This window comes from Onychomys torridus, chromosome 12 (assembly GCF_903995425.1).
Source record: "Onychomys torridus chromosome 12, mOncTor1.1, whole genome shotgun sequence".
Taxonomy (NCBI): Eukaryota; Metazoa; Chordata; class Mammalia; order Rodentia; family Cricetidae; genus Onychomys; species Onychomys torridus.
In genome coordinates this window covers 51,813,454-51,829,330 of record NC_050454.1, presented here as the reverse complement: position 1 = coordinate 51,829,330, position 15,877 = coordinate 51,813,454, and the positions used below count along the sequence as shown (strand labels likewise).

Sequence of the window (15,877 nt, the reverse complement as noted above, 5' to 3'; positions counted from 1 at the left end):
TTGGGGGATTTACAGTAGATGAGGAGTGAGACTGCCGAGTGTTAACTGTGGCATTCGGAAATCATTTGGTAGACGGAGGAAAAAAGGAGGGTCTGTAAGTCGTTGGTATATAGTTAAGCTGTGTAAGAGCTTTTTTTTTTTCATCAGCCAATTTAAAAATAAACATGGTACATTCTGAGTTAGGAAACACGTCCAGCTCCTTGTCATGTAGTCATCAAATTGTACATTTCCTGAAGAATCTGAGATGTCAGATTGCATCTGTTTCAGCAACATTCATGAGATCGGAGAGTAATGCTATTTTCCAGTGTGGACTTATGCAAATCTCAAGACTGGATGGGTCATACTCAAGACTGCAGACATGTGGCACTTGATTCTTGAAGTATTAAAAATTCAAACATAATCCAGTGCAGTTTGATGTAGTCCCTTTTTATATAAAATACAAAACTAACCAGTCTACTCCCAAAATTTGTATTTTCAAATAAAAGGATAATAATGTTCCTCATGTGACTTCTCATTAGCAGACTTTGAGACAGTTACTATAAAATACTTTGTTAAAAATCATGAAACAATAGATGTTATCAATCAGGAATGTTAAAGCTGAAAGTGCAAAGAGGCATTATAGCATATGTCTCTCTCATTCAAAATCAGTTAAGTCTCATGTGCAGGTGAAAAATAAAGCAACAGTGGTTTAAAGTAACATGGGTTCTGACAAAGAAGGTTAACCTTGACCTTCTCTTTTCAACCCTCATTTCATCAGCAGGGGCGAGATTACTTTGAGACCCTGCCAATAGGTAATAAATAACACATAAATTCCAGGACACCCTTGCACTATAGGGTGCCCTAATGTGTAATAATCCTTAGACTATTGAGTTTATAACTCATGACATCTGGCAGTTACTTGGCATTGTAATTCATGGAGATCACGCACATCAGAATGCACCATGGGAGAGAAATATCAGAGCAATAATGCCTTGATGCTACTGAGATAGTTTAGAATGACAGGGAGATGCTACCAAGGCTGTGCACCTCTGTGAACTGAGCAATGTCAGAATGCTGTAAAAGCTCATGCTTTTAGTTAGGACCAACAATGTGGGAGGAGAGACATGACCTATTGGTATCCTGCATAAAACAGCTCATTAATATTTTCTTGACACTGCTCTGCCTTCCCTTCATTCAAAGGGACAGACAAGAGGAGACAAAAGAATCTTGAATTTTGAATTTAAACATTTTGCATATGTACATTTGAAACTTAAAGTCATATTTAACTCATATTTAAATAACTCTATTGATTTAATTTTTTATAAATATACACACATGATAATTGAGTCCCTCATATTTTTTGTTTTATTTTCTGTGGTCAAAGGGTAAATGGGGAGTGGTAGACAAAAATGCAAAAGTAATGGGCATAGAATAAAGCCTACCATCAGCCTGCAAGCAGTCATTCTGGCACCCATATCTTCTCTGCTTTGGCAGAAGACTTGAGGCTCATGGGATAGAAACCAGGTCGAAAAACTCATATCAGACAGATGGCCACTTGTAATAACCCTGTCAATGTAAATTCCATAAAGAGATAGTTTGTTTACTTCCTCATTTATTTATTTCTTCCCAAACCCACATCTTATAAAAGTAATAAGCACTGAGGAAGTGCCCCCCAAAAAGCTGGACTTTCCTTTAGGGACCATATTAAGCAATCTTATTTGATGCTCAGAATGTCTGAGTAGTTATAGATTTTCAATTAAGAAATACTCTTATTTTCTAGTGCTCAGAGCTATTGGTATTTTTGTCACACTCAGTCCTCTGTGGAGAAGTGCTCAGACACAGTCACTCTGGGAGAACAGATATTTCAATGGGATGTAAATTTTGTTCTGAAGAAATGTATCATCACAAATCCATTTTGCTTAATACCAATGCCTATATATGTTATATTCCTCATGACACAATGTATCTAGCATAATTTCTAAAGTGTCATTATTTTTTTAATTTATTTTCTCTGTGATACTGGGAACATCCATACCTCATGGACAATTTTGTAGACACAGGTTCTCTAATGGAGAAAAGAAGAAAAACTGATTAAATGTTAATTAGCATCAAGCCACAACTTCCTCATAAGCTCATGGGTAGGGTATGCAGATCCTTGTCAAATATCAGATGCTAGGCTTTTCCAAAAATAGGACTTCCAAGTGTTGAAGCTATGCCAAGTGCTGGCTCCTTCACAGCACAGCAAAGGAAATGATTGCCAGAGACAGGCCTGGAGTCTGCCATGGTCAGATGTCACCAGTTTGCAGTGCCACATGTGATCCAAGAGTTTATGAATGATCTCAACACTTGGTCCCCAAGGAGAACATATGCATTACAGAGGTTACGGATACAAATTACAGAGAGCACAATGTTTCCATGCAATTTCTAAGAATCCTTCAGCAAGTTTTAAACATTAATGGAAAACATTAAGGAAGACTTGGCACTCTTAGCAAGACTTCAAATTATACTGCGGGTGAGGACAGAGCAGGGCTAAAAAAAGGATTGGAGAATAAAGACTTGGCTAGAAGCTTGGAGCTGGCCATTCCTTCCTCTTGCGTGAATTGTGTTTGTGTATTTTATTCCCAGTGGAATTCCAGGCTTCACAAAGTGCTATGACTTGAAAATGAGCAAGTCACAGGGCATCCTTGTTTATTCAACATGCTCCAATTCATATTGCTGCTTTATCTGCATCATTTGCTGAGTGAATTTGCTTATACTAGGCGTATTTCTGGAGGGAGGGGGGCTGGAATTGTTAGTTTGCTGCAGGGGTGCCAGGGTGTCAGCTTGCACAGCAGTAGCAGGATGTTTCCCTACTGAGCAATTTATTTCCTATTCCCCTTCTGTGCATGAGAAGCTACTTATAATTTGTTCCCCAAATATAAGATTGCATTCTGTATATAGGTGGTAGCTGGCTTGTCCTTTCTAGTCATATTTTATATTACTATATTGAATATAATGAAATATTTCTTTAAAATGACAATTCTTTTGAAGGTTTGTTTTTAATACAGTAAAGCATAAGAAAAAGAATCACTGTGCTATATTATAGTGGGAAGCTTTGTGTTGTTAAGAAAACTGGCTTTAACATGAAAGGAAACTTAACCAGAAAGTTCAGTGTTGGTGCTCTGCTCAGGGTTGATTTGCCCAGGCATGCCACCAAGCAGCAATATCTTTCTAGCTACTGCACAAGCTTCATCCTATGTGGAGCTTCCCCAGGCTCACAGCATGGCTGCCAGCAGTGACCATGGAGAAACAGCATGCTTTCCTCACAGATATAAGGTGAACCCAGGGTTTCACACATATTGGAAGTAACCTGATAACTTCCAGTGTTGACCCTTGGTGGGAATATGGTGTTGGCAGAATTAAGGAAAAACTATGCCTCATCTTACTATTGGGTATTTCTTATGTTTTCTATAGTTGATTGAGGTTTGCTCTTCCGTATGATAATCTACGTCACCATTTTTGGTACTTGTACAAAATCTACTGTCTTCTTAACATCTCAAACTGTCTGAAGAGTCAAAACAAAAACACCATCCATTAAATCCAAGCAACTAAAGCTTTTCTTTGAAATGTCACTTTAAAATTAAAATGAAAACATTGTGGTCTATGATAAATGGTAAAAAAAGACTGCAATATACATCTCAGGACTTATGATTCATTGAACCAATGAATGATACTTTATGAATTCTTGTGTGGTCTTTGAAGAAGGGAGTTTTGAAAGAATACCTTCTCCAATTTAAGTATAAAAAGAATTTTCTTGTGAATGAGTTGGAAACTGACAATCACAGATCACTTACATGCATGAGAAATGAATAAGCAAAAGTCAGAGAACAAAGAGATACTTCTGGCAGAAAGAGCTTCATACTTTAATGTAAACTGATACTTAGTGGTTCCTCTGTATACCTAGGGTAGGAGAGTTATAGATACATGTGTTGGATGCCTAGAGATATAATTAGAAACATAGTTCAAAGCAATACCTGAAATTGTATTAAGGAGATCATTTTACTTTAACGTTATGGTGGTTAGAATCAGAATCAGTCTCATAAGTTCATATATTTGAGTGTTTAGTTACCAAGGAGAGGAACTGTTTGAAAGGATTAGAAGGATTGAGAGGTATGGCCTAGTTAGAGGAATTGTATCAGTGAGAGTGGGCTTTGAAAAAGCTCCCACCAGGCCAGGATCTCTCTCTCTCTCTCTCTCCCTCTTTCTCTCTCTCTCTGTCTCTGATCACAATGTCATGATCTCAGATACTGCTCCTGCACCTAATTATGCACTGTCATGCTCCCTGCCATGATGATAATGGACTAAGCCCCTGAAATGCATGCCAGCCCCCCCCCCCCCAGTTAAATACTTTGTCTTCTAAGAGTGGCCTTGGTCATGGTGTCTCTTCACATCAATAGAACAATGATGAAGACAAACCTCTAAAACATGAACAAATGTTGGTGAGATATTTTCATTTTAAGAAACCTGTAATAGCTACAATGAAGAGTTTAAAGACAGCAGATATTTTTGTGGTGATTTAAGGAAGATATAAGGCCTTCTGAATTATGGTAATGGGGATACTAGAAGTAGACCATATGGTGTGAGAAATTAGTGTCAAAATTCTAGTGTCAGACACATTAGGTGTGAACCCTGCACATATTTAACACATGTTCAAATGACCTAAAGGAAAATAGAATGCCATGGTTGGCATGTAAAATGTCTTCAACAAATTGTAGCTGTTACTCTTGGTGAGTTAGCTTTAAAATATCAATATAAATGTATAAAGTATTTTCCTGTGGTTCTTTTCTCTAATCCACAAAGGTGGTCACAGTACAGAACACTGAATTCTGAGCAAATTGTGGTTGTTGAACACTTATCCAGGTGTGATTGACAGTAACAGTCTGCACAAGATTGGTTCCACCAGCATCCAGTTATAGAAGAGTTGTCACATGGGGGATGGGACTCACAAATCCCTAAAGATTTATATATAGTCAATGGGTGATGGGAGGGAAAGAGATTTTTTGCAATGTTGTAGCCACTGGTGAGGAACAAATACTCCTGTGAACACACAGTTATGCTACTGTAAATAACAATAATGAAGGTCATTGGGTGCCATGCACATGTTCATGTACACATACATTCTCTCTCTCTCTCTCTCTCTCTCTCTCTCTCTCTCTCTCTCTCACACACACACACACACACACACACACACACACATACACACATACTTCGCATATGCACTCCCATGCAAACATACACACAAAGACATGAAAGCAGAAGAGGAACTAGTTGAGAAAGTGAAGGGGATTATTGGGAGAGGGAAACGGAAGAGACACAGTAATGGACAGAGTGAATCCATTAAGTACAGATACTAAAATATTCTAATGAAACCCATTATATGTTGCTGTGTGTCTGTCACGACACAGGTGTGTGGGTTCACTTGACTTTTGTGTCTGCAGGGGGGTCCAGCCTCAAAGGATGAAGCTCTATCCCTTCACCTAGCGTATATTGATTTCTCTCCATTACAGTTTTAGCCAGTTAAATCCCATATGCTCAAAGCAACCTGAAAGGAGATCCCAACAATATAATGCCAAGTGCAAATTCCTCGATTTCTCCAGGTTTCCTGAACCAAGTTTTGCATAGGCCTTTGTATCCTTGAGAAACTTCAAGACAAGATTCATGTAGAGGGCAACAAGGGAAATAAAAGTGTCTGCTAAACAAAATATGGATCAAGGCTAGGTGCTGCTCTCTGGAGCCAGGCCAGGTGCAGCTCAGCAGGAATGCAGCCACAATTATATATAATGAACATATGCTAGTAAAATATAATGAATATAATGTTTTTACACTAAAGAATATCCTAGAAGTTGTAGTTGTAGCTGAGTTATCATTAGCACATGTGAGGTCCTGAGTTCCATTCCCAGCATTAAAAAGCTCAAAACAGCCCATCACTTCCTGTTTGGTTCTATGCAAGACAGAAAGCTCAAAGTGTTGTGGTTCACTGAGATTTCATATTGGAAATTTCAACTGTGTGCTTGGAACTTGAGTTCAGGTTTCTATAGAGAAATTAGGGATGGCTGTGGCATAACTCTCACAGCTCTTGTATAGTGCACACACCAAGTAATGTTCTACCTGCATGGAGCACAGGTTAACTGTTCTCTTACTTGCCTTTACCTTGAGACCACCGTTATTCAAGCTTATCATTATAATTCCTTTTTAGATCACCTTTCTCATGAGCAATTGTGTTTGTTTGCAATGGTTTTCTTTATTCACTGGTGTGCATGACTACTTCTATAAATGATGTTTTCAGGCTTTACATTGCTAATGACCTCACTGGGGATCCTCAGTGCACTGTTTCATTAATGTATCTTTCAAAAGTCCATTTATTGTTTAGGCTCACATTATTATTGCTAACTTATTTAAATGACCTAAGATAGAAATATTTGAGTGATGATTTGCTCAAACTGGGGTTAGAAAAGTAAAGACCAGAGAACTGATTACCTAAGACAAAAGGGAAAAGAGGTGGTTAGTGGAAAAAAAAGATATGAGACAGAGAATTCAAATATGCAATATCTAAAATTATAAACTGACCATGAAACATGTATAGGGCATTATAAGGGTAACCTGCTATTGTATACAAATTACAACAGAATTTAATAGCAATTTGAATCTTCAAGTGTTGTGAGACTTAGAATCTCTTTTCTTTCTGATGAATGGAAAGAAGCTGTCCTCTGCCTGCTTTAAGCAACTCTGATCACCAGTTAATGTGGGGTGTATGAGAAGAGAAAAATAGAGGCAAACAAACTATTGAGAGACTTATACCGGGGAGATGTAAATCACCCCAGATGGCACCATGACAATAGGCCAAAAAAAAAAAAAAAAAAAAAAGAGTCTGCTCAAGTCTATCTTAGTGAACCAGTGAGATTATAGGATTTCTTACAGAAGTGTGAGTGACTAAGGTCCAGCCCAAACTTGGTATGCCAGCCCATGTTGACTACCCAAGGGAAGCCTTCTCTCTATGATGAGGGGATGGGAGTGGGAGGGGAGTAGGTGTAGGAGGAGGTTGGGAGGATAGGAGGGAGGGGGGACAGGGGTAGGTATGTAAAAGATAAGAATTTTTTTACATAAAAATTATAAAATAATTTTTTTAAAAAAAGCTACATCACCAAAAAGCTCACCCCAGCATGGGTAACTATTCAAGAAAGCTGCACCCCTGGAGCTCCTTATATGAGGTAGCTCAGTATCCTAGAGAATCTTCTTTCCCCAGTTTTTATAAAATTAGAGGGAGCCTTGTTAATCTTACAATTGTCAAGCATTTCTTAAAAAATTGTGAGTTAGAGTTTTGTTTTGTTTTCCTTTGTTCAGCATTCCATAGTTCTTTGTGTAGGATTGAGGTCTCCTATTTTTAACCACACCCAGTTGGTTTTTAATACCAAATGGTCAGCCATGAAAAAGCATACAAGAAATATAATACAGACTAAGCAGGTTTTACTTTGTGTGTGTGTGTGTGTGTGTGTGTGTGTGTGTGTGTGTGTAACAATTAAGTAAAACAGGCCACACATTTGAAAAAGATCTAAGAGGTGTATTTGAGAGGGTGTGGAAGGAGGAAAAAAAAAGCAGGAAATAATGTAATTATAATCTCAAAAGATAACAAAACTATTTTAAAAAGAACATTACTTACTTCATGAACCTTGTGAGTTTTATTCCTTTCCAAAGAAAAACAGACTTGAGGAGTCCTGCTCTAGCCTGGAATGTTTCATGTTGGTGGAACAGCTTTGCGACACACACACCTCCATAGACAGAGAAAGCAGGGAAAAAATGAAAATGTCAGTTTTGGGATGTTCTGTCAGATGAAATGCGAAGCCACTTTAAGTTCAGTTCGGGTGAGATAGAGGAGACACGTTTTACCCCATTTTTACCCCACAACTCAGTGCAAATGAACTTGTGTGACTGGAAGCACATGAGTTAGCTGCATTACAGGGAAACCCCAAAGAGCAGATTACAAGTTGAAGAGGATGCAGTACCAATTATACCATTATCTCACCCTACTCTGAGTGAACAGTCTGAAAGCCTAAAATTACAGCTGATGTTAGATTTCTTGGCTTCATGTGCAAATGGGAGTCATTTTCCTTTTTTTTTTGAATGCATAAACACATGTTATATTGTTTCAGAGGAGCAGTCCTTATAGGTTGTTATGATATTTTCTTCATTTTGTTCACCATGTCCAAGGACTGTTTTACAAAATGTAGATCGTTGCAAATCCATGTAAGACTGATTCTCAGAAGGATTTGCCGTGGCCTTGAGGACCATTTGAGCTAAGGCTCTTTGGCACACCGTTTGTTAGGAGACAAGATCTGGTGAAGGCCCCTCACATGGCCAGATGTGCCATTTCGGAACAGATTGAGGGTCTGCCAAAATACCATTTGTTGCCAGGACCGGATATCATAGGGCGTTCATCACCCTGTTACCATATTTTTGCACTTCTTAGCATTGCATAAATAGGCAGCTGTTCTCTGTTTTGAATATAAATTAGTCACCAGCTTGCTCTCCCTGGAGGATATACCTACAAGAGGGAACCCCGGTATTAACCCTTCTCATCCCTTGCATGAATGTCAAAATGTACACCTCCCTCTCCTCATTCAGATGATGCCAGTTCTTATGCATAAATATCACATGTCCTTTGCCAGTTAGACAAGAAGGAAAAAACAAACAGACAACAACGACAAAACAACCTGTGCACTTCTCAGTGCTAATGTGTAACACCTGTCCTTAACAGAAAAGCATTAAATGAATCTGTCTCTAAGTTAACAGTAAACAGTTTGGAGAGAACCTTTTGCTACTGCTCCTTCAATAGGAAACAAACTTCTCCCTTACATGGCAATGACTTCATTAAGATGAAAAGCTGTGTCAAAGGATGTGTTATGAGAAAAGAAGAGAAGAAAAACCTGAAAAGTTATCCACTCGTTTCTCTGGGGCTATTTTCAGGACAGAAATTATTTATTTATTTATTTGCAGAATGGAAATGAACCTAGAGACTCCACAGAACAAAGGAAGATACAGAGGTTGAGATGGGTCTCCTAACAGGATAGAGAAAGCAACTGACTCAGCATAATCCACATTACCAATAGTTGTTTTATCTAACAGACTATATGAGGCTATTTAGTGACTATGTGTATGTTGGCAATTCTAGAATATATAAATACACACACACACACACACACACACACATACACACACATATATATATATGTTTAGACACATTTATGTATCTGTATGGACATGCACATACATATAGAAGCAGACATACCTCCACATGTGTACATGTATTATATATAAGGGAACAGTGTATGCAGATAGATAAATAGATACATAGAGAGATACATAGATAGGAATTTTACCTTTAAATACTTTAAATTAAACCTTCTTTCTATATAAGGGAACAGTGTATGCAGATAGATAAATAGATACATAGAGAGATACACAGATAGGAATTTTACCTTTACATACTTTAAATTAAACCTTCTTTCTATATAAGGGAACAGTGTATGCAGATAGATAAATAGATACATAGAGAGATACATAGATAGGAATTTTACCTTTACATACTTTAAAATTAAACCTTGTTTTCTAAATTATACTATACGCCTGAAATCTCAATAATTGATAAGCATGAGATCATTGGTTTGAGGCCAGCCTGGGCTACATAGCGAGGCTGTCTCAAAGAACACAAAACTAATTGTGTAAGACATAATAAAGCTTGTGAGGGTTGGGATGTCAAAGAAAAGGAAAATGAACAAAGTTGGGAAACAAAAGACAGTGAAGTTAAACATTATGTCAGCCAATCTCAACTCCTATTTTGAATGTTTTTACTAAAATAGTTATGGCCACTATTTACCAAATACACTCAATTGTCTTAAATCTGATAGGGTATGTAGACTTCCCATCTTGCCAGCAGAAGAAATGATCATACTGATATATATGTGACATTTGGAAATCTGACGCATGCCAGATTTTTGGAGGTTGTATCAGAAGTCCAACCTGCTGTTCTCCTTACTAATGAAAAGAGGGATGATTCAGGCTGCAACGGGTTTGTAAAGGGTATCTCTGCTCTGCATGTCACGCTACCCAGATGTCACTTGGCAGGTGGGGATACTGAGAGAATAAAAATGAAACCCTTGTATGTGGGTGCTAGTGCGTTGCAAAAGTCAACAATTGAGTCTGCTTACTGAAGTGTGGATAGCTGTGTGGTGTGTCCACATTCATGTCCCAAGAAAGACAGCTTCTCAGAGTTCTCACTTCACATCCATCATAGACCCATGTGTACACAGGCCCATAAGCCGTGTGTATACAGCTTGCCTCAGGGTTTAGTTTATCTTAGATATTTATTGTAATGCACTTATGAACACATATGCATATATGCTTTTCTTAATAGAAAGTAGATCCACATTATATGAAATGTTCCATACCTTGCTTGCTTATTACAGCTCAGAGCTTTATCATAAATGTCTTATTTCATTGCTCTTTGACATCTCATTTTTAAGCCTGGATTTTAGAACCAATAAATATAACTGATAGCTCTTTCCTCATCTGTGGACACTTAGGTTGGGTTTGACCTATTTTTCTAATGGGTGTGACTATGTGCACTGGAAATACCTAGCATCATCATGTGGGTAAGGCTTAAAGTTAATTTTTGGCAAGAAAAAATAGAATATTATTATTAAGAATGTCTTGAACTGTTTTAATTTTTCTTCAGTACTGCGAGATGACTTTCGGCAAAACCCCACAGATGTGGTAGTGGCAGCTGGAGAGCCTGCAATCCTGGAGTGCCAGCCCCCACGGGGACACCCAGAACCCACCATCTACTGGAAGAAAGACAAAGTCCGAATTGATGACAAGGAAGAGAGAATTAGTGTGAGTTCCTTTACAAGGAAGGGCTAGAGATGCTGAGTTTCACATCCAAACAAATTCTGTTAACATCAGACTAACAAAATTGGATCTAAATGTTAATTTACCATATACAACATACTGAATTTGGGATGGGACTCTGTAAGACAATCATAAATGTCTATGTTATGCTAATAATTGCATCAATTTGAATATGTAATTGTGATTATATAGTGTAATATTAATATCTTCTTCCTCTAGAGATTTCTACTAGTCATTTGTGCTTTATACATTGATAGTAAAATATACATGGTAGCCATGAAGCTTATTAGCTACCTCTCATTTTATACTAGATTCAGTATCATAAAAGGAGATAATGAAGACAACTTCAGTGAAATAAAATTTAAATTTGATATTATTTAGTAATTCCTCATTTAGATAAAATACAGTGACTGACAATTAATGTATTTTGTTAAAAATAAATGTTTCATTTGACTAGACAAATGTTATTTTGTTGTTTGACTTTCTTTTAGGACCACTAGCTCACAAATAATGACACAGAGACTTCTTATTAATTATGAAAGCTTGGCCTTTAGTTTAGGTCTGTCCCCAACTAGCTTTAATAACTTAAATTAACCTGCTTCTATTGATCTACATTCTGGTACATGGCTTTTTTACCTGTGCAGCATTGTGTACAACCAACTTGGTCCATGTATTGCTGGTATCACATTGCGCCTAGATTCACCTCCTTTTCCTCTCTCTTCCCAGAAATGCTGCCTATCCTCTCCTGCCTAGATGTTGCCCATTTAGCTCTTTATTAAACCAATCAGAAGGCACCTTGGCAAAAACACATCTTCACAGTGTACAAAAAGATTATCCCACAACATTATTTCAACAAAAAATCATATGTGTTATCTGTTATATTTAAATATATACTTTTTATAAATGTGAATTCATGCCATGTATACATTGAGATGACAATATTACATAAAATATAAATGGCAGGTAGAGATTGCAATATATACTGACGTTTCTGCCTTTATTATTATTATGAAGGGTTACCACACCAATGAGAATTTGGTCTTTAGTTAAAGGTTTTGTGTTGAGTGTGTTCTCTTGAAAATATGTCCTTTGACCTTTGCTACTTCTCAAACCATCTCAAAATTCAATGGTTTATACAAGTCAGTTTACTTATAATCTAAATTCCATGAAAAATAAAACTTTAATTTTTTTTTTCAGCAATAAGTTCAGCTGATCTTAAATATTCAAAATTACTAAGTGGAGCCTCTTTCTTTTTTGTTTCCTTTTCTTTTGTTTATTTTATATAGATCCGTGGTGGGAAACTGATGATCTCAAATACCAAGAAAAGCGATGCAGGCATGTATACCTGCGTGGGCACCAATATGGTGGGAGAAAGAGACAGCGACCCCGCAGAGCTGACTGTCTTTGGTAAGACTCTCTTCTAAATTATTAGTTACTTTTCCTGTTTCTGTGGCCAAATACTTGACAAGAAGCAGCTCAACAAAGGAGCATTTGGCTGGGGGTGGGAGGTTGGAGGGGTGCACAACAGTGGCAGAGACATCCTGGTTACAACAGTGTAGTGCAGCTGGTTGCTCATATTGCATCTAAAGTCAGGAAGTAAGGAGACATGAACACTGCTGCTTCATTACCATTTTTTCCTTTAAACTCAGCACAGGACCACACCCTATAAGATGGTAGTTTACATGTTTAGAGGAGGTCTTCCTCCCTCAGTTAACCTAATCCAAAAGCTCCCTCATGGTCTTATCAATAACTCTACATCCTGTCAGACTGATGATATTCGTCCTCACAAACTAGAAATAGCTACAATTTTATAAACACTGACATAAAGGACATATATGAAAAATTACTCATTAACAGGAATAGTCAACAATGATTAGAATTGGGATTTTGGAGGGCTTTATGATGAAAACTTTCATGTCAAATTTAAAAAGAAACATCAACATATATACTTTATTCATATGTTTTAAGAAATTGTCTGTCATCAAAATGTTAAAAGCCACACTATTTCTAAGACAATTTGAAATAATAAACCTGTCCAATGCTCATCATTCATACTTTTTTTTTTTTTTGGTTTTTCGAGACAGGGTTTCTCTGTGTAGCTTTGCGTCTTTCCTGGATCTCACTCAGTAGAACAGGCTGGCCTCAAACTCACAAAGACCCGCCTGCCTCTGCCTCCTGAGTGCTGGGACTAAAGGCGTGCACCACTGCCTGGCCTCATCATTCATTCTTTTGATATATTTATCAGGTGTTAGGTACATAAATATATATTATATAACATACACATACATATGTACTTGTATGTAGATTTAAATACATATTAACAGATGTTTTTACTCATTCTGATATCATAAGACCCTAAAATTTAAGAAAATATGTAAATTTTAAAATTATTTTTCTCTAACAGTAAAATATCTCTTCTAATTCTTTGCATGCTGTGGCAAGGTCCCTACTTATGGTCATTATTCTAGGACATGCCCAAGAACACTGTTGAACTCTGACATAGGTCTCAAATGGTGCATCTTCTGTAGCTTGAGAGCTACCATCCAGTCTTAGGATAGGGGCATCATGATAGAAACAGATATTGTGATACCTCTTTGGTTGTGTTTTTTCAGTGGAGGCTCAAGGCCTCCTTACAAACTTTCTGCATGCTAAATAATCTCTGATAATACTCCTTTTAATGTCTCCCTCACTTGAAATCTCAAATGAGTAAGGTAGGAAATATTCCATAATTCATTAAAGAAATGGGTATAACTGTTCAAATGTAGGCTTGTATAGACTTCTGTCCACCTACTCCAGATAACTCTAAGTTTATCTCTAAATTGTATGCAGTCATCTCTCAGAGTCTCAAAAACTCCCTCTACCCAGTGATGAAAAAAAAATACAGTTTTGTCTGGTAAGATATAAAATTAGTGGTCACTGAATATCAGCATTGAAAGCCCACAAGTATAGCTCTTCTATTTAAAGAAACACTCATTGCTACTTTTTTGTATCTACCACAAGCTCTTGAGTAGAAAAACACTGCATTATAGCAGTATAGACCATCTTCAGAGGGAAACTGAAAGGGTTCAATGTCATTACCAGAGCAATTAGATCTACCAGTAATGTGTCTATATTATGAAATATTTACCCTACTTTCCCTGAAGACATTATGGGAGCTGCAAGAGACCTCTAAGCCTGTCAAGAACTGTGGTACAAATTCTAAATTATTTTAAAAATAGCTATCAACCCAAGAGATTAAATTTATCTAGAGGCAGTTCCTGTGGAAAAATTGATTTAGGGAGCTGAGAAACAGTTATCTGATGGTGTAAACTGACCTGAGGGGTTTTATATACAATAAGTTGAAGGAAAACCGAAATCCCATTATGTACAACAAAACAACACCACAAATCAAGAAAAACAGGAAAGAGAAAGAGAGAGACAGACAAACCAAAAAGACAGAGAGAGAGAGAGAGAGAGAGAGAGAGAGAGAGAGACAGAGAGAGACAGAGAGAGACAGAGAGAGAGAGAAGGAGATGACAGAATGAAACTTTTGGGGGAATGGGGAGTATCTGGGGGAAGTTGGCAAAGTGGAAATGATATGGGGTGTGTGTGTGTGTGTGTGTGTGTGTGTGTGTGTGTGTTATAATTTTTAAATGATTGGGGAAAAGAAAGAAAAAATAGAATAGGGAAGTGTTGGACTAATCAAAGCTGTGAGTCCTGTGTGAGAGAGCTTTGCTGTGCCAGGACTCCTAATTTTAGAGAAAAAAAAAATGTGAACAGTGGGAACCACCTTATTTATTACTTTTGAATCCCTTACCTCAAGAACATTAAAAATGAACTGCCTTTTATTTCAACATTATTGAATATTGTAATTTTGGAATTAAGTTTGTAAAACTGGTTTACTTTACTCAATCCACCTGCTCAGATTTATTTTTATGTAGCTGCATGTTCACCTTAAGGTCTCTGGCTACTATTGTCCTTCTCCAGCTATGGGATGCTAGCTCTACTCAAGAAGTTCTACAGAAAAAGTAATTGGTGATGTTGACTGTTCAAGAAATATCACTCACTTATAAACTGCAAGGAGAACAAAGAAAAAAATTAAGGTTCTTTTCTTATTCAATAGTCATCAACATTAGTGCAAAAAGTACCTATTAAATTTTCGGTGTTTTTATGTTTCAATGACTGGACTTGTTCTAGGAAATGTAGTTTTGGCATTTCATTTTAATGTGTGCTGTTTTCACGAAGGTGTGATCACAGTAAACTGATTTTAAGTACCAGATGAATGGTCTATTCTGTTTGTTTCTTAGCAATCACTTTTTTGTTTATGAGATAACCTCCTCAAGTGCACATTATCAAGTCTAAATGTCAGAATGTGCCCATTAACAAATTTAAATATCAGATCTGAAATGACACTGTCCTCTATGACAAACGCTAGGCATTTCATAAAGAACATCCCTACTCCCCACACTGGAGAGCATTAATGCCTATGTTAAGCCATGAAGATCCTAACTATGCTCAGAGAAACTAGGATGGGAGCATACAACCTACAAGCTGAAAATGATTTAATAAAAAATAGCTAAAAATAAAGCATATGTTTTCTAAGTGATCTTTAAATGTGTCAAAATAATACACAAAATAAGTTTTGAGCATTTAAATATTAGTATGTATCACACGTATTACAAACCAAAATAAAATGCTGAAGTATTTTGAATTACAGCTTCCTTAAGAACCCTTCACATGTGCATGGATGCATACACACACACACACACACACACACACACATGCGCATACACAGAGAGGTACATACACATTCTTCATCTTTGATTACATTTGTAAGTTTCTTTTGTTCCTTTCCCCCTTTTGGTATTCATTTTAATATTTTAAACATGTTTTTCCAGTATATGTCTTATATATTAATTATTACATTACTCTGTGTTCTATTTTAAAAAACAAGAATTTGATCAATTTATAACTCCCT

At 37.0% G+C, this 15,877-nt stretch overlaps 1 protein-coding gene across 20 annotated transcripts in view; it reads left to right on the top strand.

The window, feature by feature from the left end:
* Robo2 (roundabout guidance receptor 2) overlaps positions 1 to 15,877 on the top strand; it is a 1,547,722-nt gene that overhangs the window by 1,382,057 nt on the left and 149,788 nt on the right. For all 20 annotated transcript variants that reach the window (XM_036203250.1, XM_036203243.1, XM_036203256.1 and 17 more), the window contains 2 exons: positions 10,748 to 10,905; positions 12,207 to 12,327. In XM_036203250.1, the coding sequence (XP_036059143.1) occupies positions 10,748 to 10,905; positions 12,207 to 12,327 (279 nt within the window). The remainder of the gene's footprint in view (positions 1 to 10,747; positions 10,906 to 12,206; positions 12,328 to 15,877) is intronic.